The sequence below is a fragment of the Hemitrygon akajei genome, chromosome 3 (assembly GCF_048418815.1).
Source record: "Hemitrygon akajei chromosome 3, sHemAka1.3, whole genome shotgun sequence".
Taxonomy (NCBI): Eukaryota; Metazoa; Chordata; class Chondrichthyes; order Myliobatiformes; family Dasyatidae; genus Hemitrygon; species Hemitrygon akajei.
In genome coordinates, this window is record NC_133126.1 from 105,292,107 (window position 1) to 105,317,054 (window position 24,948).

At 43.4% G+C, this 24,948-nt stretch overlaps 1 protein-coding gene across 4 annotated transcripts in view; it reads right to left on the minus strand.

Annotated features, from left to right (window-relative positions):
• Positions 1–24,948, minus strand: part of ryk (receptor like tyrosine kinase) — a 334,382-nt gene that overhangs the window by 142,890 nt on the left and 166,544 nt on the right. For all 4 annotated transcript variants that reach the window (XM_073040549.1, XM_073040548.1, XM_073040551.1 and 1 more), the window contains 2 exons: positions 6,268–6,368; positions 977–1,057 (listed from right to left, as the gene is read on the minus strand). In XM_073040549.1, the coding sequence (XP_072896650.1) occupies positions 977–1,057; positions 6,268–6,368 (182 nt within the window). The remainder of the gene's footprint in view (positions 1–976; positions 1,058–6,267; positions 6,369–24,948) is intronic.

Genomic DNA, 24,948 nt, shown 5'->3' on the forward strand with positions numbered 1-24,948 from the left:
TTCCAGATCCAACATCTCAACATGCAGCGTTAGAAGATGCAACTGGATGCACTTCTCAAAGGTGCAGTCATCAGGGACACCGGCGGTCTCCCTGCCTTTCCATATCCCGCAAGAGAAGCATTCCACTAACCTGTCTTCTGTCCCTACTATTCTGACTTACGAAGTATAAGGAAGGAAAAACAGTAAATAAACTGCGTGAAAAAAAAGTCTACACATAGGCTACATCTGCTCGTGCTTCGGATCTCTGATTGACCTACTGCACATCTGTAGAATGACACGAGTGTGTATGAGCAAAGTTCACTCTCTCTCATTCAAGCTTCTCCTCGCTGAAGCCCCTAAGAGATAACGCCTAAAAATTCCCATTGTAACACAGTCCACTCCAACAGTGGCTGTTCTGCATGCACCTGCCTTATTTTAATTAGTTCTAGCCAATCAATCCTGATCGCTGATTAGCCGTTACTCAAAACACGAAACCGACACGAATCGATGCCCTATGTACTCAATCAATGAACCTGAGTGAGCTACATCTTCTCGTGCTTCGGATCTCCAATTGGCCTACTGCACATCTGTAGAATGACGTGAGTGTGTATGTGCAAAGTCCAGTTCTCTTCAGCCTCCTCAGAAAGTAGAGGCCTTGATGAGCTTTCTTGACTGTGCAGGATGTGTTCTGGGACCATAAGAGGTTGAATGATAAGTGATAAGAAAATAACCACAAGAGTAAATAGATTGTTTGTGTTCTAATGTTCAGAAAGGAAGATCAGTACTGGTCATTTAATATTGGAGGAATGAGAGCAACAAAAACAGTCATGACATAAAAAAACCCCATCAAAATCCAAAGATAAAATTAATTTTCTAAGTACCTACGGAGTGACTTCGAAACTGCATAATTGTGATAGCAGAAACTAGCATTACCTCTGGACTTTAATATAGTTGTTCAAACTACCTTAGTTAACTCAATAATGTTGATGGTGCTAACCTGATTTTTTGGAAACTTGCGTGATACTGTTTTGTCTTTCTTCTTCAGGATTGCACCCAGGAAGTTCTTTCAGATCACTTCCTGCAGGGACAAATAGGTGTGTTACAAACACATTTATTTTCCCTTTTAACAGTGCATTTATTCCATGCAAACATGTCATAAATATATGCATTTTAAAGACAACTTCTCCCAAGCAATACAAAACTCAAAGTGGAAGAAGAAAAAAAGTTTATATTTATATCGGTGTATAAAATTCAAGACAATTGTATTTCTGCCACCATGTACAATAAAGAAAGTAGCACACTGATAGGCTATGTTTGATCAAGCAAGTTCCAAGCTTGGAATGTATGAGAAGCCTTTCAATTTTTATAATCGAAGTAAGAGGCTGAGAGTGAAGGACTAAAGGCATCTCAGAGAGAAGTAATTTTTTTACTGATCGGGAAAAGGAGGCCAGACTGTGCAAATGTGTGACGTAGTGCACCAAAGGGTTAGAAAGGAGAGGAATTTTTCAACGGTCTTTTTAAATCGAAACAAGAGGCTGAGAGTGAAGGACTAAAGGCATCTCAGAGAGAAGTCATTTTTTTTACTGGTCAGGGAAAGGAGGGTAGACTGCGCAAGCGCGTGACATAGCACGGCAAAGGTTTACAAAAAGACCGCCATATACAGCGTCCATCATCGCAGTGGACTGAGTCAGAGTGGGACAGCTTTGGCTCAACAGGCTTCGGTGTGAACAGGCAGAGGCGAGGGTAGATTCTGGTAAGTTTTGTTCTGTTCTTTTCGAGCAGAGATAATGCCAGCAGGATGTTGGAATACTCCTCTTGCAGGATGTGGGAAGTGCATCCAGCTGCAGCTCCTAACAAACCGCGTTGGGGAACTGGAGGAGGAGCTGGATGACCTCTGGATCATTTGGGAGAATGAGGAGTTTATAGATAGTAGTTTCAGGGAGGCAGTTACACCAAAGGAGCAGCGCACAGGTAATTGGGTTACTGTCAGGCGAGGAAAGGGGAAAGGGCAGGCAGAGCAGGACTCCCCTGCGGCCATTCCCCTCAACAAGTATACCGATTTGGATACTGTTGGGGGGGGGGGGGGGACTTACCTGGGACAAGCTGTAGCAGCCGGATCTCTGGCACTGAGTCTGGTTCTGCAGTGCAGAAGGGAGGGCGAAGAAGAGGACAGCGGTAGTGATAAGGGACTCGATAGTTAGAGGTACAGACAGGAGGTTCTGTGGTTGTGACAGAGACTCCCAGATGGTTTGTTGCCTCCCGGTGCCAGGGTCAGGGATGTCTCTGATCGCGTGCACAGCATTCTGAAATGGGAGGGTGATCAGCCAGATGTCATGGTACACATCAGTACCAATGACGTAGGAAGAAAGAGTGAGGAGGTCCTGAAGAGTGAGTACAGAGAGCTTGGTAGAAAGTTAAAAAGCAGGACCTCAAGGGTGGTAATCTCAGGATTGCTACCTGTGCCACGTGCCAGTAAGAATAGTATGCTCTGGAGGATGAACATGTGGCTGAGAAACTGGTGTAGGGGGTAGGATTTCAGAATCATTGGGACCTCTTCTGGGGCAGGTAGGACCTGTACAAGAGAGACGGCTTACACCTGAACTACAGGGGGACCAATATCCTTACAGGGAGGTTTGTTAGTGCTATGGGGGGGGGGGGGGGGGGGAATTTAAACTAGATTTGCAGGGGGATGGGAACCAGAGTGCCAGAGTAGATAGTGGAGCAGGGGTGAAAATAAATGATGTTAAAGGTCCATGCAAAGTCACAAATAGAAGGGTTGTGTGTGGTGGTAATAATCTTCAGAGGTGTGTAAATTTCAATGCGAGGAGTATTGTGGGGAAGGCAGACGAGCTGAGGGCGTGGATTGACACGTGGAATGATGACATTGTAGCTATTCGTGAAACTTAGCTACAGGAGGGGCAGGACTGGCAACTTAATGTTCCAGGGTTCCAATGTTTCAGACGTAGGCAGAGGGATGAAAGGTGGGGTGGGGGGGTGGGGGGGGGGTGGCATTGATAGTTAGGGAAAATGCCACAGCAGTGCTCAGGCAAGACAGATTAGAGGACTTGTCTACTGAGGCCATATGGGTGGAGCTGAGAAACAGGAAAGGTATGACCACATTAATAGGGTTGTATTATAGACCACCCAATAGTCAGCGAGAATTGGAGGAGCAAATCTGCAGAGAGATAGCAGACAACTGCAGGAAACATAAAGTTGTGATAGAAGGGGATTTTAATTTTCCACATATTGATTGGGACTCCCATACTGTTAAAGGTCTAGGCAGATTAGAGTTTGTAAAATGTGTTCAGGAAAGCTTTTTAAATCAATATATAGAGGTACTAATTAGTGAGGATGCAATATTAGATTTCCTATTAGGAAACGAGTTAGGACAGGTGATGGAAGTGTGTGTAGGGGAACACTTTGGTTCCAGTGATCATAACTGGAACACAACTTGATCATCGATAAAGATAGATCTGGTCCTGGGGTTGAGGTTCTAAACAGGAAAAAGGCCAAATTTGAAGAAATGAGAAAGGATCTAAAAAGCGTGGATTGGGACAGGTTGTTCTCTGACAGGGATGTCGTTGGTAAGTGAAAGGCCTTCAAAGGAGAAATTTTGAGAGTGCAGAGTTTGTATGTTCCTGTCAGGATTAAAGGCAAAGTGAATAAGAATAAGGAACCTTGGTTCTCTAGGGATATTGGAACTCTGATAAAGAAGAGAGAGGTGTATGACATGTATAGGAAACAGGGAGCAAATAAGGTACTTGAGTATAAAAAGTGCAAAAGAACACTTAAGAAAGAAATCAGGAGGGCTAAAAGAAATGAGGTAGCTTTAGCAGTCAAGGTGAAGGATAATCCAAAGAGCTTCTACAGGTATATTAAGAACAAAACGATAGTAAGGGATAAAATTGGTCCTCTTGAAGATCAGAGTGGTCGGCTATGCATGGAACCAAAAGAAATGGGGGAGCTCTAAAATGTTTTTTTTGCGTCTGTATTTACTAAGGAAACTGGCATGGAGTCAATGGAAATAAGGCAAACAAGTAGTGAGGTCATGGAACCTATACAGATTGAAGAGGAGGAAGTGCTTGCTATCTTGAGGCAAGTCAGAGTAGATAAATCCCCAGGACCTGACAGGGTATTCCCTCGGACCCTGAAGAAGACTAGTGTTGAAATTGCAGGGTCCCTGGCAGATATATTTAAAATGTTGGTATCTACGGGTGAGGTGCTGGAGGATTCGAGGATAGCTCATGTTGTTCCAGTGTTTAAAAAAGGCTCTAAAAGTAATCTGGGAAATTATAGGCTGGTAAGTTTGACTTCGGTAGTAGGTAAATTATTGGAAGGAGTACTAAGAGATAGGATCTACAAGTATTTGGATAGACACAGACTAATTAGGGAGAGTCAACGCGGCTTTGTGCGTGGTAGGTCATGTTTAACAAAACTATTAAGAGTTTTTCGAGGAGGTTACAAGGAAAGTGGATGAAGGGAAGGCAGTGGATGTTGTCTACATGGACTTCAGTAAGGCCTTTGACAAGGACCCACATGGGAGGTCAGTTAGGAAGATTCAGTCGCTAGGTATACATTGTGAAGTAGTAAATTGGATTAGACATTGGCTCAATGGGAGAAGTCAGAGAGTGGTAGTGGAGGATTGCTTCTTTGAGTGGAGGCCTGTGACTAGTGGTGTGCCACAGGGATCAGTGCTGGGTCCATTGTTATTTGTCATTTATATTCAATGATCTGGATGATAATGTGGTAAATTGGATCAGCAAATTTGCTGATGATACAAAGACTGGAGGTGTAGTGGACAGTGAGGAAGGTTTTCAAAGCTTGCAGAGGGATTTGGACTAGCTGGAAAAATGGGCTGAAAAATGGCAGATGGAGTTTGATGCAGACAAGTGTGAGGTATTGCACTTAGGAAGGAAAAACCAAGGTAGAACATACAAGGTAAATGGTAGGACACTGAGGAGTGCAGTAGAACAGAGGGATCTAGGAATACAGATACAAAATTCCCTAAAAGTAGCGTCACAGGTAGATAGGGTAGTAAAGAGAGCTTTTGGCACATTGGCCTTTATAAATCAAAGTATTGAGTATAAGAGTTGGAATGTTATGGTGAGGTTGTATAAGGCATTGCTGAGGCCGAATTTGGAGTATTGTGTACAGTTTTGGTCACCGAATTACAGGAAGGATATTAATAAGGTTGAGAGAGTGCATAGAAGGTTTACAAGGATGTTGCCGGGACTTGAGAAACTGAGTTACAGAGAAAGGTTGAATAGGTTAGGAATTTATTCTCTGGAGTGTAGAAGAATGAGGGGAGATTTGATAGAGGTATATAAAATTATGATCGGTATAGATAGTGAATGCAAACAGGCTTTTTCCACTAAGGGAGAAAACAACCAGAGGACATGGGTTAAGGGTGAAGGGGGAAATGTTTAAAGGGAACATTAGAGTTGGCTTCTTCACACAGAAAGTGGTGAATGAGCTGCCAAATGAAGTGGTAAATGCGGGCTCACTTTTAACATTTAAGAAAATCTTGGACAGGTACATGGATGAGAGGTGTATGGAGGGATATGGTCCAGGTGCAGGTCAGTAGGACTAGGCAGAAAAATGGTTCAGCACAGCCAGGAGAGGCCAAAAGGCCTGTTTCTGTCCTGTAATGTTCTATGGTTCTAGATTAGTAAGTTGAGTAATTAATGAAAAGGTTATTTTGGATCCTTTCTTGTGTACTAAGAATTAGTTAATCAATGAGAATGTTGTCAATTGGACAGTGAGGGAGAGTTTACATAGAAGCTTGCAATGAGTTTACAAGTGATATTCAACACAAATGAGGGTCACAGTCTGAAACAAGAGAACTGAAGGAATAAGAGAGTTGACTGGGGTCTAATGGCAGAACAGAAGGAAAGGTATTCATGCAATGATTAGCATTCAAATAAATAATGTTCAAATTGAAAAAAAGATATTTTTACAGTACAAAACCCAAAATTAAATCAAAGGAAGGAGCTTATAACGTTTCTAAAAACGACAAGTCTGTGGATTGGGGGCATTTTAGAATCAACTGAGTAATTATAAATTGACAAAGAATTAAAATCAATCAATTTCAGCTAACTGCTTTGAGAATAAAGAGGCAATGTAAGAGGAGGTATAAAAAGAAGACAATGTCAGAATGCAGTGGTTTCACATGGAGTGCTGGTGAAAGTGCTTATCATTTGATAAAATTTATCCTTCCAGTCAAAGCTGGTTAATGTTACAGTTAAATCCATGAAGTGAATATCTCCTTAACCAAAATAAAATCCTTACTGATGACAGGTGTTGCATTGTTCGGTGTGTCTGCTCTCAGATACTGCGTGGTCTGCGTGGATGGCTGTGACAAGCCCTGCGTGCTTCCACTCTCACTCATACTGACAAAATAAACAAAAACAGCAGATTACAAGAGAGAAGTAATTTAATTTACATTGGCACTGCAACTGCCTATTATCATCTTGTATTTGTATAATCAGCTCTTTAAAAATAAGATAAAACACGGTCAAATATATTAAACAATCCTTCCCTCTTTCAAATAGAGAGCAGCATTTCTTCACAAACATTAGAAACTAATTGGTAATTCTAAAAATTGTGGCCCAGAAACAATTATTAGAGCAGTCTCATGCTAATTTGCACGATGGAGAATATATTATAAAAGACTAGTTAACCTTTATTGACATTGTCAAGCAGCAAAAGGCAAACCTTGTTTTCACTTGTATTCATTGATGCAGTTTGAGATTGCAGGCATTAGCAAAATTTAATATTCACCATAAGAACCAATGTTCATTGAAATATTAAATTCTAATTACTACAGTTTGTAAAAGGAAAACCATATTCAGCACGTGCTTGAAATTCTTTGCAGAAGTTAACACTGGAAAATGGACAGAGCCAAAACTTGGCCAAAAGCATGCATGAGTTTGACAACAGATTAGTGATGGAACTATTTTGATAACTACGATCAATAATTAACTAACTAGTTCAATAATTATGTAATATCTCATACACAGAACATAGAAAAATGCAGCACAGTATGGATCCTTCAACCCACAATGATTATACGACCTAGACAAGCCATCTAAACCTTCCCTCCTACACAGCTCATAACCTCCATTTTTCTTACACCGATTTGCCTATCTTATAGAATTTTCTTAATGCCCTTATTGTATCAGCCTCAACACCACACTAGGGAGTAGGTTCCATACACAGGGCATTCTCTGTATAAGAGAAAATACTTCTGACATCTCCCTTAAACTTTCTTCCTCTCACGTTAACTGGTATTCTCTGATATTGGTCAGAACTGCCCTGGGAAAAAAGGTGCTAGCTAAATGCTGTATCAATGTCTTTCATAACCTTATACACTTCTATCAAACTGCCTTGCATCCTTCACTGATCCAAAGAGAAAAGCTCTAGGCAACACAACTTTCTTCATAAGACATGATATCCCATCCAGTCAATACCCTGGTATATCTCCTCAGGATCCTCTTAAAAGGTTGCACATCATTCCTATAATGAGGTGATCAGAACTGAGCACAATACTTTGTGTAGGTTAAGCAGAGTTTTACAGAGTTGCAACATTTCTTCACAGCTCTTGAACTCAACATCGATTAATGAAGGCACATCATATGCCTTCTTAACCACCCTATTAACTTGCACAGTAATATTAAGAGATTTCTGGATCTGGAGCCCAACATCCTTCTGCTCCTCCACACTCAAAACCTTTCCACTAATCTTGCAGCCTTCAAGTTCGATCTTCCTAAGTGTATCACATCACTTTTTAAGGGCTAAACATCTCTGCAAAACTCTGCAACTAGTCAGGATTGCATTGCAACCAATGGCAACCTTCTACACTATCCAGAACGCTTCCATCTGCAACTTAATAACACACTTTGCCACTTCCTCATCCAAGTTATTGCTCACAAAAAGCAGGAGACCCAGAACAGATTCCTGCCTAATACCACTAGCCGCAGACCTCCAGACAGAATTATACTCCTTCTACTTCCACCCTCTGCCTTGTGTGGGGAAGCCAAACCTGAATCCAGGCAGCCAAGTTTCTGTGGATCTCATTCTGCACACAATGGGAAACATTATCAAATGCCTTTGTAAAACCCATATACAACATGTCCACTGCTCTACCTTCATGAATTTGTTTCATTATCTCCTCAAAAAACTCAATTATGCTCGAGAGGCATAATCTGCCCCTCACAAAACCAGGCTGACTATGCCAAATAAGACTATGACCCTCCAAATGCTTGTAAATTATATTCCTAAATATCCTCTCCAATAGTTTGCCCACTGCTGACGCAAGGCTCGCTAGTCTATAATTCTAAGGAATATGCTTCCTATTACCTCTCTTAAACAACAGAATAAACATTTGCATCTTTCAACCCTCCAGTTGCACTCAGTCACAAAAATCATTATACCAATCTCTACCCTCAGTAACATACGATATCTCTCATGTGACCACAGGCACTTATCTATTCTTAAGTTTTTTCGAGGCTTCAGCACTGCCTTTCTTAACCTCAACATGCTTCTATTCTAACATTTAATTCACATCCATCCAAGTCCAGGTGAATACTGAAGGATTGATTTCCCCATCCACCTCCAGCTTCAGGCACATGTTACCCCTTTATGCTTGAGCAGTTCTATTCTCCATCTATTCATTCTCCTGTTAAAGGCTTTCCCTTAATCCTACTCACCAAGGACTTCTCATGTCTCCTTGTATCTCTCCTGAGTCCCTTCTTCCGTTCCTTTGTGACTACCTTATAATTCTCAAAAGTCCTGTCTGACTTTTGTTTCCTGAACTATATATGCTTCCTCCTTTCTCTTGACAAAATATTACACCACTCTCATCAACCATGATTCCTTCCCTCTACCATCTATTCCATTTCAATGGGACATACCTATCTAGAATTCCATGCAAGTGCCCCCTAAACAACCTCCAGATTTCTCCTGTACATTTCCCAGGGAACACCCAAGTTCCTGCCCAATTCCATCTTAATTAGCCTTCTAATTCCTTCAATAAAGTACTTTGCCACAACTTCAGCTGCTGTCTTTGTGTGTGTTATTGGTCAAGTATTCTTCAACAGAGGTCTACACCCAATTTTATAGCGGTGTAACTTACCTTGCAGCTCATGAACCCAATCCTGTGAATAATGAAGGCCAACACACCATACGCAATCTTAACAAACTATCAACATGCACTGAAACTTCAAGGGATCAAGAGATGTGAATCCCTAGGTCCCACTGTTCCTCTATACTGCTAAGAATCCTGTCATTAACTCTGCATTCTGACTTCAAATTTGACCTTCCAAATAGAATCACTTCACACTGTTCTGGGTTGACTCCCATCTGCTAATTCTCAGCTTAGCTATGCACCTGTCAAAGTCCCACTGTAATCTATGACAACCTTCTTTATTAACCTCAACACCACCATCCTTTGCATGATCAGCAAAATTACTAACCTACCACTCCATTTCCTCATCCAAATCATTTAGAAAAATCACAAAGAGCAGGGGTCTCAGAATACGTCACTGCAGAACACGTGCATATCAACCTCCAGGTAGACCACATTCCATCGACAACCACCCTCTGCCTTCCGAATCTACACAGCCATGCTTTCTGGGATCCCACGCCTTCTGAATTCTACAGGGAACCTTATCATATTCCTTAGTCACATCCACTTCGGTAATGTGCTTTGTTACATATCAAATGATTCAGTCAAGTCCATAAGAAGTGACCTCCCCCTCACAAAGCCATGCTGAATATCCTTATGCATCTCCAAATGCTCACATTTACTGTCCCTAACAATTTTTTCCAATAATCTGCCCACCACTGGAAGACGGCTGTATCCAGCAGGAAGCGGTGTGAGAAGAGTGATAGGGCTGTGGCTCAATGGGCTTAGGCGGTAACCGGTAACCATATAACAATTACAGCATGGAAACAGGCCATCTCAGCCCTTCTAGTCCATGCCGAACGCTTACTCTCACCTAATCCCACTGACCCGCACTCAGCCCATAACCTTCCATTCCTTTCCTATCCATATACCTATCCAATTTTGCTTTAAATGACAATACCGAAGCTGCCTCCACCACTTCTACTGGAAACTCATTCCACACAGCTACCACTCTCTAAGTAAAGAAATTCCCCCTCATGTTACCCTTAAACTTTTGCCCCATAAGTCTCAACTTATGTCCTCTTGTTTGAATCTCCCCTACTCTCAATGGAAAAAGCCAACTCTATCTATCCCCCTCATAATATTAAATACCTCTATCAAGTCCCCCTTCAACCTTCTACACTCCAAAGAATAAAGACCTAACTTGCTCAATCTTTCCCTGTGTTACGCCCGTGGCCCCCTCCTTTTTGAGAATCGCAGGATCGCTATTCATTCGAGTCAGGAGACCCAGGAAATGAGAGAAAGACATGCAGAATCCACAAAGAGTTTGGAATGTGTCCTGGCCTCCGAAAGGCAGAACCATTGATAACGGCTATTGTCTCTTGGAGACGGAATTGTGTATTGAATCCTGTACGATGCATCAAAGCTCCCAGGCAATGAATCAAGGGGGGGGGGGTTGGTGGAGGGATTGCATCATCCCACCCTGATTGACATCTGAGACCCTGTGAGTCAGGATAAAAAGAGGGTCGGGGAACAGCCCCTTCAGACGCACCAGAAGAAACGCTAGCGATCCCGTAATAGCGAAAGCCGGTGGGAAGGCCACGTGTGTCCGTTTCCATTTGCCCCAGAATTGGTGGGCCTTTACCACGGAAGAACGGTTTTTAGCTAACAATGGGGAAATCAACTCCCAACGACTCTCGAAGGATTGACATCATAAAAGGAATGGGCAAGTTTTAACCCGTCTTTCTCTCCAACCAAAAAGCTGCAGCTTGAATGAACTAAAGTGACTTTTATATTTCCATCGGACAATACATTATCCCCTAGACAACGATAGAGCTATTTCTTATAGATTATTATTATACCCGCGCTTTTAGATTTAGTATTGACGACGTATATTATCTGTATGTTTGCACTGATATTATTTTTTGTGTATTTTATCAATAAATACTCTTAAAAATAGTACCATCAGACTTCAACGGACCTCTCTATCTTTGCTGGTAGGTGACCCAGTTACGGGGTACGTAACAATTGGGGGCTCGTCCGGGATTTGACACCAAATTGGGAGGCCAGTGAATCGGGCTTGTAAGTCCAAACTTGGATCTGGTTACGCGGGTAGCCAGACGGGAAACCAGCAAAGATGGACGTGGGTGAATTTATAGAAAACCCGACTCTGGAGGCGCTAGAGGCGGCCACCAAATCAGACTTGATAAATTTGGCGAAGGGGTTAAACCTCGCAGAGGTGAGGTTGTCAATGAAAAAGCGGGAGGTGCGAAGGGCAATAACTCAGTATTATATTGGGAAGAATGTGTTTACAGCTGAGGTATTGGAAAATATCCCTGAAAAGGTACCAGCTAGTGGGACGGCTCAGTTAGAGTTGGAGAAATTAAGGTTGGAACATGCAATTGTTAAAGCAGCTGGAAGCAGCTGAAAAGGAGAAAGAAAGAGCTGAGAGAGAGAGAGAGAGAGAAAGAGAGGGAAAGAGCTGAGAAGGAGAAAGAAAGGGCTGAGAGAGAAAGGGAGCATGCGCTCCAGCTAAAGGAGTTAGAGGTGAAACGGGAGCAGGACAGGGCTGAGAAACAAAGAGAGCATGAAATTCAGTTAAAACAGCTGGAAGCAGCTGAAAAAGACAAGGAAAGAGCCGAGAAGGAGAGGGAGGTAGAAAACAGAGGAAACATGACTTGGAGATGGAGCAGTTAAGGCAAGAGCAACGAGTTCAGGGGTCAGACCAAGAGGAGCGGTATCATGTGAGTCGGGAGTTGAGGTTAGTACCTCCGTTCGAGGAGACGGATATTGATAGTTATTTCTTGCTTTTTGAAAAGGTGGCAGTGAATCAGAAATAGCCCAGTGATCAGTGGGTGGCGTTGTTACAAAGTGTGTTAAAAGGGAAGGCACAACGGGCATATACGGCGTTGTCCATGGAGGAGGAAGAGGAGGAGAGTTATGACAAAGTAAAGGCGGCCATTCTCCGGAGTTATGAGTTAGTACCTGAAGCGTATAGACAAAAGTTCAGAAATTTAAAGAAAGGGTGGAATCAGACGTATACTGAGTTTGCCTATGAGAAGGGTGTGCTCTTGGACCGTTGGTGCACGGCAGAGATAGTGGAAGAGGACTTTTGGCGTCTCAGGGAGTTAATTCTGATTGAGGAATTTAAAGGTTGTGTTTCGGAGGATATCCGTATGTATTGGAATGAGAAGCCGAATAAGTCCATTTCAGAATTTGCTAGGTTCGCAGATGAATATGCCCTAACCCACAAGTCAAAGTTGGTAGAGAAAGCCCGCCGGCTAAGGGAGAAACTCAGCCGGGAGCTAGTGGTAAAATTGAGGAGGAGAGGCCAGAAGCCAGGAGATTTCCTGGCTTGACCTGTTTTAGTTGTGGAAAGGTGGGTCTCTAACCCTACTTAAAGAGAAGTGGTCTAGTCCGACCGTTCAAGTAGTGTGATCGACTATGTTCTAAAATTCCGGGAAAGGCTGCATAAGGTATGCGCCTTGGCAAGAGAAAACCTTAAAGACTCCCAGGTAAAAATGAGAAAATGGTATAACAAACGAACGAGAGAGCAAGAGTTTCACGTGGGCGACAAGGTTTTGGTCCTATTTCCTGTAGTTACCCACCCCCTTCAGGTGAGGTTTCAAGGAACATATACAGTGTGTAAGAAAATAGACTCGCTGAATTACGTGATTGAAACCCCTGATAGGCGAAAGCCGACCCAGTCAGTTCACGTGAACATGATGAAAGGGTACCATGAAACAACCCCCATGGTGGTCGGTGCGGTCATCAAAACCGATGAGGTAGAGGGGGGTGGTAAGGAGGAACCAGAGCGGTTTGAAAAGATAAGTATAGTACCCACCTGATTGGAGAACTCTGTTATTTTAGCAAGCCTTGCGGATAAAGTTAGTCACTTAGAGCCTGAACAGCGGGAGCAGGTACCACAGCTCATTAACTGGCATACAGACTTATGTCCAGATGTCCCAAGAAGGTGTAGTGGGACAAAACATGATGTGATAGTTACCTCGACACCGCCTATTAAACAAGCCCCTTATCGGATGAATTCCAAAAAGACCCAGCTAGTAGGAAAGGAGATTGAACATATGCTAGCTGCTGGGATAATCCGCGAATCCTCTTCTGCGTGGGCTTCTCCTTGCGTGGTTGTCCCAAAACCGGATGGTACCATAAGATTCTGTACCGATTACAGAAAGGTAAACGCTGTCACTCAGACAGACGCCTACCCTATCCCCAGGGTGGATGATTGCATTGATAAAATGGGGAAGGCGAGGTACATCACTAAAATTGACTTGTTAAAGGGGTACTGGTGCGTTCCTTTAACGGACAGGGCTCGGGAAATTTCAGCCTTCGTCACCCCATCCGGATTGTATGAGTACAATGTTATGCCGTTCGAAATGAAAAATGCACCAGGGACATTTCAGCGGATGATAGACACAGTGATGTGGTAGTTTGGAATGACACCTGGGGGGAGCACATGGAGGCTGTACAAAATCTGTTTAAGAGGATGTCGGCAGCCCAACTTACAGTAAACCTCGCAAAGAGTGAATTTGGTCATGCCACGATCACATACTTGGGGTATGTGGTAGGAGAGGGGCAGTTGGCTCCTGTGCAAGCAAAGGTACAGGCTATTTCTGAGGTCCCTGTACCCTCCAATAAAAGGGCGCTGAGAAGGTTTTTGGGCATGGTGGGATACTATCGGAAATTCTGTCAAAATTTCGCGGATATTGCTCTCCCACTTACAAAACTCCTATGGAAGGAGGAAAAATTTGAGTGGGGCCATTCTTGTCAGAATGCTTTTGAAAAGTTAAAAGCCATATTGTGCCATCACCCTGTGTTAAAAGCACCCGATTTGTTAGCACCCTTCTCCCTGGCGACGGACGTGAGTGATGAGGCTGCAGGAGCAGTCCTATTACAGCAAGCAGGGGATGGAGTGGAGCACCCGGTAGCATATTTCTCTCGGAAGTTCAATGAACACCAGAGGAATTACTCTACCGTGGAAAAAGAATTGTTGGCCCTTGTTTTGGCGATACAACATTTTGAACTGTACATTTGTCCAGCGCAAAAACCCATAGTTGTTTATACAGATCACAACCCGTTGGTATTCCTGGCCAATATGAAAAATAAAAACAGGAGGTTATTGAGTTGGAGTCTGATGCTGCAAAAGTTCGATATTAAGATACAGCATATTAAAGGAAGTGATAACGTGCTCGCGGACTGTTTATCTAGATGCTGAATTGAAGGTATAACTGTATTACTCGGTAGTGAAAAGAAAAGCTTTTGTATTGTGTTAGACTCTAAAATCCTGCAAGACTCAGTATTACTCCGTTTTTACCAATGGTAAAAACGTGTTGAAGAAAGGGGGTGTTACGCCCGTGGCCCCCTCCTTTTTGAGAATCGCAGGATCGCTATTGATTCAAGTCAGGAGACCCAGGAAATGAGAGAAAGACATGCAGAATCCACAAAGAGTTTGGAATGTATCCTGGCCTCCGAAAGGCAGAACCATTGATAACGGCTATTGTCTCTTGGAGACGGAATTGTGTATTGAATCCTGTACGATGCATCGAAGCCCCCAGGCAATGAACCAAGGGGGGGGTTGGTGGAGGGATTGCATCATCCCACCCTGATTGACATCTGAGACCCTGTGAGTCAGGATAAAAGAGGGTCTGGGGAACAGCCCCTTCAGATGCACCAGAAGAAACGCTAGCGATCCCGTAATAGCGAAAGCCGGTGGGAAGGTCACGTGCGTCCGTTTCCATTTGCCCCGGAATCGGTGAGCCTTTACCACGGAAGAACGGTTTTTAGCTAACAACAGGGAAATCAACTCCCAACGACTCTCGAAGGATTGACATCATAAAAGGAATGGGCAAGTTTTAACCCGTCTTTCTCTCCAACCAAAAAGCTGCAGCTTGAATGAACTAAAGTGACTTTTATATTTCCATCGGACAATACATTATCCCCTAGACAACGATAGAGCTATTTCTTATTGATTATTATTATACCTGCGCGTTTAGATTTAGTATTGACGACGTATATTATCTGTATGTTTGCATTGATATTATTTTTTGTGTATTTTATCAATAAATAGTTAAAAATAGTACCATCAGACTTCAACGGACCTCTCTATCTTTGCTGGTAAGTGACCCAGTTACGGGGTACGTAACACCTGTAACTTAGGTGCTGAAACCCAGGTAACATTCTAGTAAATCTTCTCTGTACTCTCTCTATTTTGTTGATATCTTTCCTATAATTCGGTGACGAGAACTGTACACAATACTACAAATTCTGCCTTACCAATGCCTTGTACAATTTTAACATTACATCCCAACTCCTATACTCAATGCTCTGATTTATAAAGGCCAGCATACCAAAAGCTTTCTTTACCACCCTATCCATATGAGATTCCACCTTCAGGGAACTATGCACCATTATTCCTAGATCACTCTGTTCTACTGCATTCTTCAATGCTCTACCATTTACCATGTATGTCCTATTTGGATTATTCCTACCAAACTGTAGCACCTCACACTTAACTGCAGTAAACTCCATCTGCCATCGCTCAGCCCACTCTTCTAACTGACCTAAATCTCCCTGCAAACTTTGAAAACCTACTTCAGTATCCACAACGCCACCTATCTTAGTATCATCTGCATACTTACTAATCTAATTTACCACCCCATCATCCAGATCATTAATGTATTTGACAAACAACATTGGACCCACTACAGATCCCTGAGGTACACCACTAGTCACCGGCCTCCAACCTGACAAACAGTTATCCACCACTACTCTCTGGCATCTCCCATCCAGCTACTGTTGAATCCATTTTACTACTTCAATATTAATACCTAACGATTGAACCTTCCTAACTAACCTTCCGTGTGGAACCTTGTCAAAGCCCTTACTGAAGTCCATATAGACAACATCCACTGCTTTACACTCGTCAACTTTCTTCGTAACCTCTTCAAAAAATTCAATAAGATTTGTCAAACATGGCCTTCCATGCACAAATCCATGTTGACTGCTCCTAATCAGACCCTGTCTATCCAGATTATATATACAATCTCTAAGAATACTTTCCATTAATTTACCCACCACTGATGTCAAACTGACAGGCCTATAATTGCTAGGTTTACTCTTAGAACCCTTTTTAAACAATGGAGCAACATGAGCAATACGCCAATCCTCCGGCACCATACCCGTTTCTAATGAAATTTGAAATATTTCTGTCCGAGCCCCTGCTATTTCTACACTAACCTTCCTCAAGGTCCTAGGGAATATCCTGTCAAGACCCAGAGATTTATCCACTTTTATATTCCTTACAAGCGCTAGTACTTCCTCTTCTTTAATCGTCATAGTTTTCATAACTTCCCTACTTGTTTCCCTTACCTTACACATTTCAATATCCTTCTCCTCAGTGAATACCGAAGAAAAGAAATTGTTCAAAATCTCCCCCATCTCTTTTGGCTCCACACATAGCTGTCCACTCTGATTCTCTAAGGGAACAATTTTCTCCTTCACTATCTTTTTGCTATTAATATAACTGTAGAAACCCTTTGGATTTATTTTCACCTTACTTGCCAAAGCAACCTCGTATCTTCTTTTAGCTTTTCTAATTTCTTTCTTCAGATTCTTCTTACATTCCTTATATTCCTCGAGCATCTCATTTACTCCATGCTGCCTATATTTATTGTAGATATCTCTCTTTTTCCTAAGCAAGTTTCCAATATCCCTTGAAAACCATGGCTCTCTCAAACTTTTAACCTTTCCTTTCAACCTAACAGGAACATAAAGATTCTGTACCCTCAAAATTTCACCTTTAAAAGACCTCCATTTCTCTATTACATCCTTCCCATAAAACAAATTGTCCCAATCCACTCCTTCTAAATCCTCTTGCTTCGCCTCAAAGTTAGCCTTTCTCCAATCAAAAACCTCAACCCTGGTCCAGTCCTATCCTTCTCCATAATTATATTGAAACTAATGGCATTGTGATCACTGGATCCGAAGTGCACCCCAACAGGTCTGTTACCTGACCTATTTCATTCCCTAACAGAGGATCCAACACTGCCCCTTCTCTAGATGGTACCTCTATGTATTGCTGCAAAAAACTATCCTGCACACATTTTACAAACTCCAAACCATCCATCCCTTTTACAGTATCAGCTTCCCAGTCTATGTGCAGAAAATTAAAATCTCCCACAATCACAGCCCTGTGCTTACTACAAATATCTGCTGTCCCCTTGCAAATTTGCTCCTCCATTTCTCGCTCTCCATTAGGTGGTCTAAGATACACCCATATAAGTGTTACTGCACCTTTCTCATTCCTCAATTCCACCCAAATAGTCTCCCTGGACAAGCCCTCTAATCTATCCTGCCAGAGCACCGCTGTAATATTTTCTCTGACAAGCAACGCAACACCTCCCCCTCTTGTCCCTCCAATTCTATCACACCTGAAGCAACGAAATCCAGGAACATTTAGTTGCCAATCACACCCCTCCTGCAACCACATTTCACTAATAGCTACAACATCATTGTAACGTTCTCGCTCGGGTGTAACGGACCCGAATTAAACATCGAGGTAAACCGGAGTCAATGAAAACAAGGTCGCAGTAAGATTAACCATTTACTGTTCACTCTTCACATTAACGTATGGTGAAAACTGTTGATAAAACAATACAAGATTGGTACAGTGTTTGTTTCCTTCTAAATATCACATTTACATCGTGAATACTTGCAAAGGTAAAACTACAATAACTACATTACATTAAAGTGCAGCATACAGTCAGAATCTACCTGCTCCATTGACTGCTTTAAATACACTTCAACACAAACTATCCCGACTCTTTAACTAACGAAAACATAAACCTTATCGACCGTCGTTACTTTTAACAGAATCGGCGTTAACATTTTAATTCAACATATCGATTATCTAATGACATACAGCGTTGCTTTCACTGTGTTTTTGGTGCGTAGAGAAAACTTAACTAGCACTGTGGCGCCACATGTGAGCGACCCCCACCCTTACGTTTATCCCAAACCGGTATTTTCCCACAAGACGCGGCGAACCCGGATGTGACGTCATCGCAGCCGCAATATATTACAAACAAATGAATTTATTTAAACAATCCTAACTTTAACTAAAAAATGCTAACAAATTACTAAGCGAAAATATTATAAACTAAATAACTGCCATAAAGGCAGCACAATCATATTTCCAGGTATCAATCCATGCTCTAAGCTCATCCACCTTTCTTACAATGCTCCTAGCATTAAAATAAATGCATTTAAGAAATTCTCCAGCTCTTCCTCTCTGTTTATCTCTAACAATACAAAGACCTTTACTGTCTTCTTTTTCTTCTTTCTCCCATACATTTGTTCCTACACTCTGGTTCCCCTCCCCCCTCACATCTAGTTTAAATCCACTGGAGCCTCTCTAGCAAACCTGCAAGAATATTTGTCCCCCTCCAGTTCAGATGTAAACCGTCTCGCCGGAACAGGTCCCACCTTCCCTGGAAAACTGCCCAATTATATATAAATCTGAAGCCCTCCCTCCTACACCATGTCTTTAGCCACGTGTTGATCTGCACTATCTTACTATTTCTATACCCACCTGCACATGGCACTGGTAGCAATTCTGAGATTGCTATCCTGGAGGTCCTGTCCTTTTACTCGGCACCTAGCTCCTTAAACTCACCTTTCAGGACCTCTTCACTCTTCCTACTCATGTCATTGGTCCCTGCATGGACCACGACATCCGGCTGCTCACCCTCCCTCTTGAGAATACTGAGAACTCAATCTGAGATATCGCGGACCCTGGCACCAGTGAGACAACAGACCATCCGGGATACTCGATCTCTTCCAGAGAAACTCTTATCTGTCCCCCTAACTATCGAATCCCCTATCACTACTGCTCTCCTCTTTTCCTTCCTTCCCTTCTGAGCTGAGGGTCCAGTCTCGGCGCCAGACGCCACCACTGCAACTTGTCCCTGGTAGGTCGTCCCCACCAACAGTATCCAAAACGGTATACTTATTGTTGATGGGAACGGCCACAGGGGTGCTCAGCTCTTCCTGTCTATTCCCCTTCCCTCTCCTGACAGTCACCCAACTACCTGTCTCCTGACTCCTAGGGGTGACTATCTTCCTGAAACTCCTGTCTATTTCTGCCTCTGCCTCCTGAATGGTCCGAAGTTCATCCAGCTCCAGCTCCCTAACACGGTTTGTCAAGAGCTGCAGCTGGATGCACCTTTTGCAGGTGTAGTCATCAGAGACAGCTGTGCTCGCCCTGACTTCCGACATACTGCAAACGGAGCACTCAACTGCCTAACTGCTGCCTCCATTACCTACTCCTAAGCTAATTAGATTAATTAAAGGAGCTTATCCGGCCTTACCTCACCTGAAGTGAAGCTCGTACTCAGCCTCTGCTCGCTATTTAAATTCTCCCGCTGCCTCACGGGCTGACTTTCACGCACTTGTGCAGTTGTGCCCCATTCAAACCTCACCTCTGCCTGTTCTCGCTGAAGCCTAATTGAGCTAAAGCCGACCCACTCTGCCTCAGTCCACTCCGACAATGGCCGCTACGACCTTTGACTGTATTAATTGAGGAAAGGAGGTAATATGTGTGTGAGGACAGTTTTCTGTGCTGGGTGTCACATGTGCCGGATCTTCGAGACTCCCAACACCCCGGACGGCCATATCTGCACCAGGTGTATCGAGCTGCAGCATGAGGGACCAAATTAGGGAACTGGAGATGCAGGTCAACGACCTTCGTCCGGTCAGGGAGAGCGAGGAGGTGATAGCGAGGAGTCATAGGCAGGTGGTCACACCGGAACACGGGAGAGAGACAGGTGGATCACAGTCAGGAAGGGGAAAGGGAAGAGAGCACCCCTGTGGCTGTACCCCCTGACAATAGGTACTCCTGTTTCAGTACTGTTGGGGGGGGAGGGGAACAGCCTACCTGGGGGAAGCGGCAGTGGCTGAGTCTCTGGCACAGATTCTGGCCTTGTAGCTCAGAAGGGAAGAGGAAGGCAGTAGTGATAGGATACTCTATAGTTAGAGGGTCAGACAGGCGATTCTGTGGACGCAGGAAAGAAACTCGGATGGTAGTTTGCCTCCCAGGTACCAGGGTCTGGGATGTTTCGGATCGCGTCCAAGATATCCTGTGGTGGGAGGGAGAACAGCCAGAAGTCGTGGTACATATTGGTACCAATGACATAGGTAGGAAAAGGGAAGAGGTCCTGAAAAAAGACTACAGGAAGTTAGGAAGAAAGTTGAGAAGTAGGACTGCAAAGGAAGTAATCTCCGGATTACTGCCTGTGCCATGCGACAGTGAGAATAGGAATATAATAAGGTGGAGGATAAATGCGTGGCTGAGGGATTGGAGCAGTGGGCAGGGATTCAGATTTCTGGATCATTGGGACCTCTTTTGGAGCAGGTGTGATCTGTACTAAAAGCATGGGTTGCACTTGAATCCCAAGGGGACCAATATCCTGGTGGGGAGGTTTGCTAATGCTACTGGGGAGAGTTTAAACTAGAAATGTTGGAGGGTAGGAACCAAACTGAAGAGACTATGGAAGAAGAGGTTGGCTCACAAATAGAGAAAGCTTGTAGACAGGGCGAGAGAGAGGATAGGCAGGTATTAGAGAAGGGATGCGCTCAGACCGAAGATTTGAGATGTGTCTATTTTAACGCAAGGAGTGTTGTAAACAAAGCGGATGAGCTTACAGCATGGATCAGTACTTGGAGATATGATGTGGTGGCCATTACAGAAACTTGAATTGCTCAGGGATAGGAATGGTTCCTTCAGTTCCCGGGTTTTAGATGTTTCAGAAAGGACAGGGAGGGAGGCAAAAGAGGTGGGGGCATTGTACTGTTGATCAGAGATAGTGGCATGGCTGCAGAAAAGGTGGACGCCATGGAGAGATTGTCTACGGAGTCTCTGTGGGTAGAGGTTAGGAGCAGGAAGTGGTCAATAACTTTACTGGGTGTTTCTTATAGACCATCCAATAGTAACAGGGATACCGAAGAGCAGATAGGGAAACATCCTGGAAAGTTGTAATAATAAGAGTTGTCATGATGGGAGATTTTAATTTCCCAAATATCGATTGGCATCTCTGTAGAGCAAGGGGTTTGTTAGGTGTGTACAGGAAGCTCTCTTGACACAATATATAGATAATCCTACAAGAGGAGAGGCTATACTTGATTTGGTACTAGGAAATGAACCTGGTCAGGTGTCAGATCTCTCAGTGGGAGAGCATTTTGGAGATAGTGATCATAATTCTATCTCCTTTACAATAGCATTGGAGAGAGATAGGAACATACAAGTTAGAAAAGTGTTTAATTGGAGTAAGGGGAATTATGAAGTTATAAGGCAGGAAATTGGAGGCTTAAATTGGAAACAGATGTTGTCAGGGAAAAGTACGGAAGAACTGTGGCAAATATACAGGGGATATTTGTGTGGAGTTCTGTATAAGTATGTTCCTATGAGACAGGGATGTTATGGTAGGGTACAGGAAACGTGGTGTACAAAGGCTGTAATAAATCTAGTCAAGAAGAAAAGAAAAGCTTACAAATGGTTCAGAGAGCGAGGTAATGTTAGAGATCTGGAAGATTATAAGGCTAATTGAAAGGAGCTTAAGAAGGAAATTAGGAGAGCCAGAAGGGGCCATGAGAAGGCCTTGGTGGGCAGGAATAAGGAATACCCCAGAGAATTCTACAAGTATGTGAAGAGCAAGAGGATAAGACGTAAAAGAATAGGACCTATGAAGTGTGACAGCGGGAAAGTGTGTATGGAACTGGACGAAATAGCAGAGGTACTTAATGAATACTTTACTTCAGTATTCACTATGAAAAAGGATCTTGGTGATTGTAGTGATGACTTTCAGCATACTGAAAAGCCTGAGCATGTAGATATTAAAAAAGGGGATGTGCTGGAGATTTGGAAAGCATCAAGTTGGATAAGGCGCCAGGACCGGATGAGATGTACCCCAGGCTACTGTGGGAGCTGAGGAAGGAGATTGCTGAGCCTCTGGCAATGATCTTTGCATCATCAATGAGGATGGGAGAGGTTCTAGAGGATTGGAGGGTTGCGGAACTTGTTCCTTTATTCAAGAAAGGGAGTAGAGATAGCCCAGGAAATTATAGACCAGTGAGTCTTACGTCAGTAGTTGGTAAGTTGATGGAGAAGATCCTGACAGGCAGCATTTATGAACATTTGGAGAGGTATAATATGATTAGGAGTCATCAGCATTGCTTTGTCAAGGGCAGGTTGTGCCTTAACAGCCTGATTGAAATTTTTGAGGATGTGACTAAACACATTGATGAAGGAAGAGCAGTAGATGTAGTATATATGGATTTCAGCAAGACATTTGATAAGGTACCCCATGCAAGCCTTATTGAGAAAGTAAAGAGGCATGGGATCCATGGACATTGCTTTGTGGATCCAGAACTGTCTTGCCCACAGAAAGCAAAGAGTGGTTTTAGACGGGTCATATTCTGCATGGAGGTCCGTCACCAGTGGAGTGCCTCAGGGATCTGATCTGGGACCCTTACTATTCATGATTTTTATAAATGACCTGGATGAGGAAGTGAAGGGATGGGTTTAGTAAGTTTGCTGATGGCACAAAGGTTGGAGGTGTTGTGGATAATGTGGAGGGCTGTCAGAGGTTACAGCGGGACATTGATGAGATGCAAAACTGGGCTGAAAAGTGGTAGATCAGATGGAGTTTAACCCAGATAAGTGTGAAGTGGTTCATTTTGGTAGGTCAAATATGATGGCAGAATATAACATTAATGGTAAGAAGCTTGGCAGTGTGGAGCAGTGGTCCCCAACCACTGGGCTGCGGACCAGTACCGGGCTGCAAAGCACGTGCTACCGAGCCGCGAGGAAATGAAATGATTTGTCAATATGAAATAATATGAGTCAGCTGCGCCTTTCCTCATTGCCTGTCACGCCCACTGCTGAACTTGAACGCATGCAAGGTCACTACACATGCCAAAATGTAGTGATACCCTAGCGCCAAGGATCACAGGTTGGCCTTGGGTAACTGGCTGCCTCATGCGGCCGGCGGGAAGCGCCATTGCTACTGGCCTGGAGCACGGACAGATGGGTGCCGTCTCTAAACTTGTTTAGCACACTGAATGTTCATGGGGAACCCGGTGCTAAAATATTCGCAGACGACCTAATTCGGGCTCAGGGTTTCGTAAGTAGTAGAGCAGCTACCTCACTGCAATCTAGTGAAAGTCATCCCTCCAGCCAAACTTTTGTTGGCCGATAGATCCTATCTACCTACAAGGGGAGGTGGGCAGGCGCCCTGTCGCACTCCTCGCTCTCTCCGGACTGCGACCGTTGCGGCCCCGGTATGGGGACCTCCTTGTCCTCTCACTGGTGTGTTGCAATGATTTTATATGTTCATACTAGGAAAATATGCGCTGTGTGTTTAATATTAAATTCGTTAGATAAACCCTTTTAAAAATGAAATTGAGTATATTAACCTTTTATAAGTGACTTATAGTTGACTCATCACCTATATTCCAGTCGATATTAACATCCACATTGCGCCCCCCTCCCCCCTGCCAGCCGGTCCGTAAGAATATTGTTAATACTAAACTGGTGTGCGGTGCAAAAAAGGTTGGTGACCTCTGGTGTGGAGGATCAGAGGGACCTTGGGGTCCGAGTCCACAGGACGCTCATAGCAGCTGCGCAGGTTGACTCTGTGGTTAAGAAGCCGTACGGTGTATTAGTCTTCATCAATCGTGGAATTGAATTTAGGAGCCGAGAGGTAATGTTGCAGCTATATAGGACCCTGGTCAGACCCCACTTATACTGTGCTCAGTTCTGGTCGCCTCACTACAGGAAGGATGTGGAAGCCATAGAAAGGGTGCAGAGGAGATTTACAAGGATGTTGCCTGGATTGGGGAGCATGCCTTATGAGAATAGGTTGAGTGAACTCGGCCTTTTCTCCTTGCAGCAAAGGAGGATGAGAGGTGACCTGATAGAGATGTATAAGATGATGAGGGAGTCTCAAGATGGCGCTCATGGAGTAAACCGCATCTAGGCTTTGCTCCAAACCTTTTACGTTTTTTTAACTTACAAACACCCCTTAAACTTATTTTAAAGGGGTCTAAACATATAGAATTTTTTTAAAACTATCTGAATTACTCTCAACTTGCTGAAATGTCTAAAGCAAAAGAACCGAAACAGACGAGAGAACCGTTAACTTTAGAAGTTGTTGTGAAGTTTATAGAAGCTAAATTTGATGAGCTGGAGAAAAAATTACTTGGAAGATTCTCACAGTATGACGATCATTTGAGATCACTCGAAGATAAGTTCCTGACCCTTTCACGGGAATCTAAAGAACAACAAGCAAGCATTTTGGTTCTTGAAGAAGCTGCTCGTAAGAAGGATCGTATAATCGAAAAAATGCAAGAAGAGCAAACTTCGACGATCCAACAGATGGATCGCTATAAAGTTAAAATTACTGATTTGGAAAATCGTTCTCGAAGACAAAATCTTCGGTTAATTGGGATCCCGGAAAAATTTGAAAGCGGTGATCTGACCGTTTTCTTCTCCAAATTTCTAGTGGATGTCCTGGGCGAAGAAGTCCTGGATAACCCCCCGATAATCGATCGGGCTCACAGAGTATCCAGATATCGGGCAGATTCAAGTCTGAAACCACGGCACATAATTCTCAGGATCCATTATCCTCATATCAAAGAACGGCTGATTCGTGTGGCTCGTAAAAAAGGTATGATAACCTATCAAAATTTTAATTTTCGCATTCTGGAGGACTATAGCCCCGAAGTACTACGGGCTAGGCTGGCTTTCAGATCGGTTATGTCGAATTTTCACC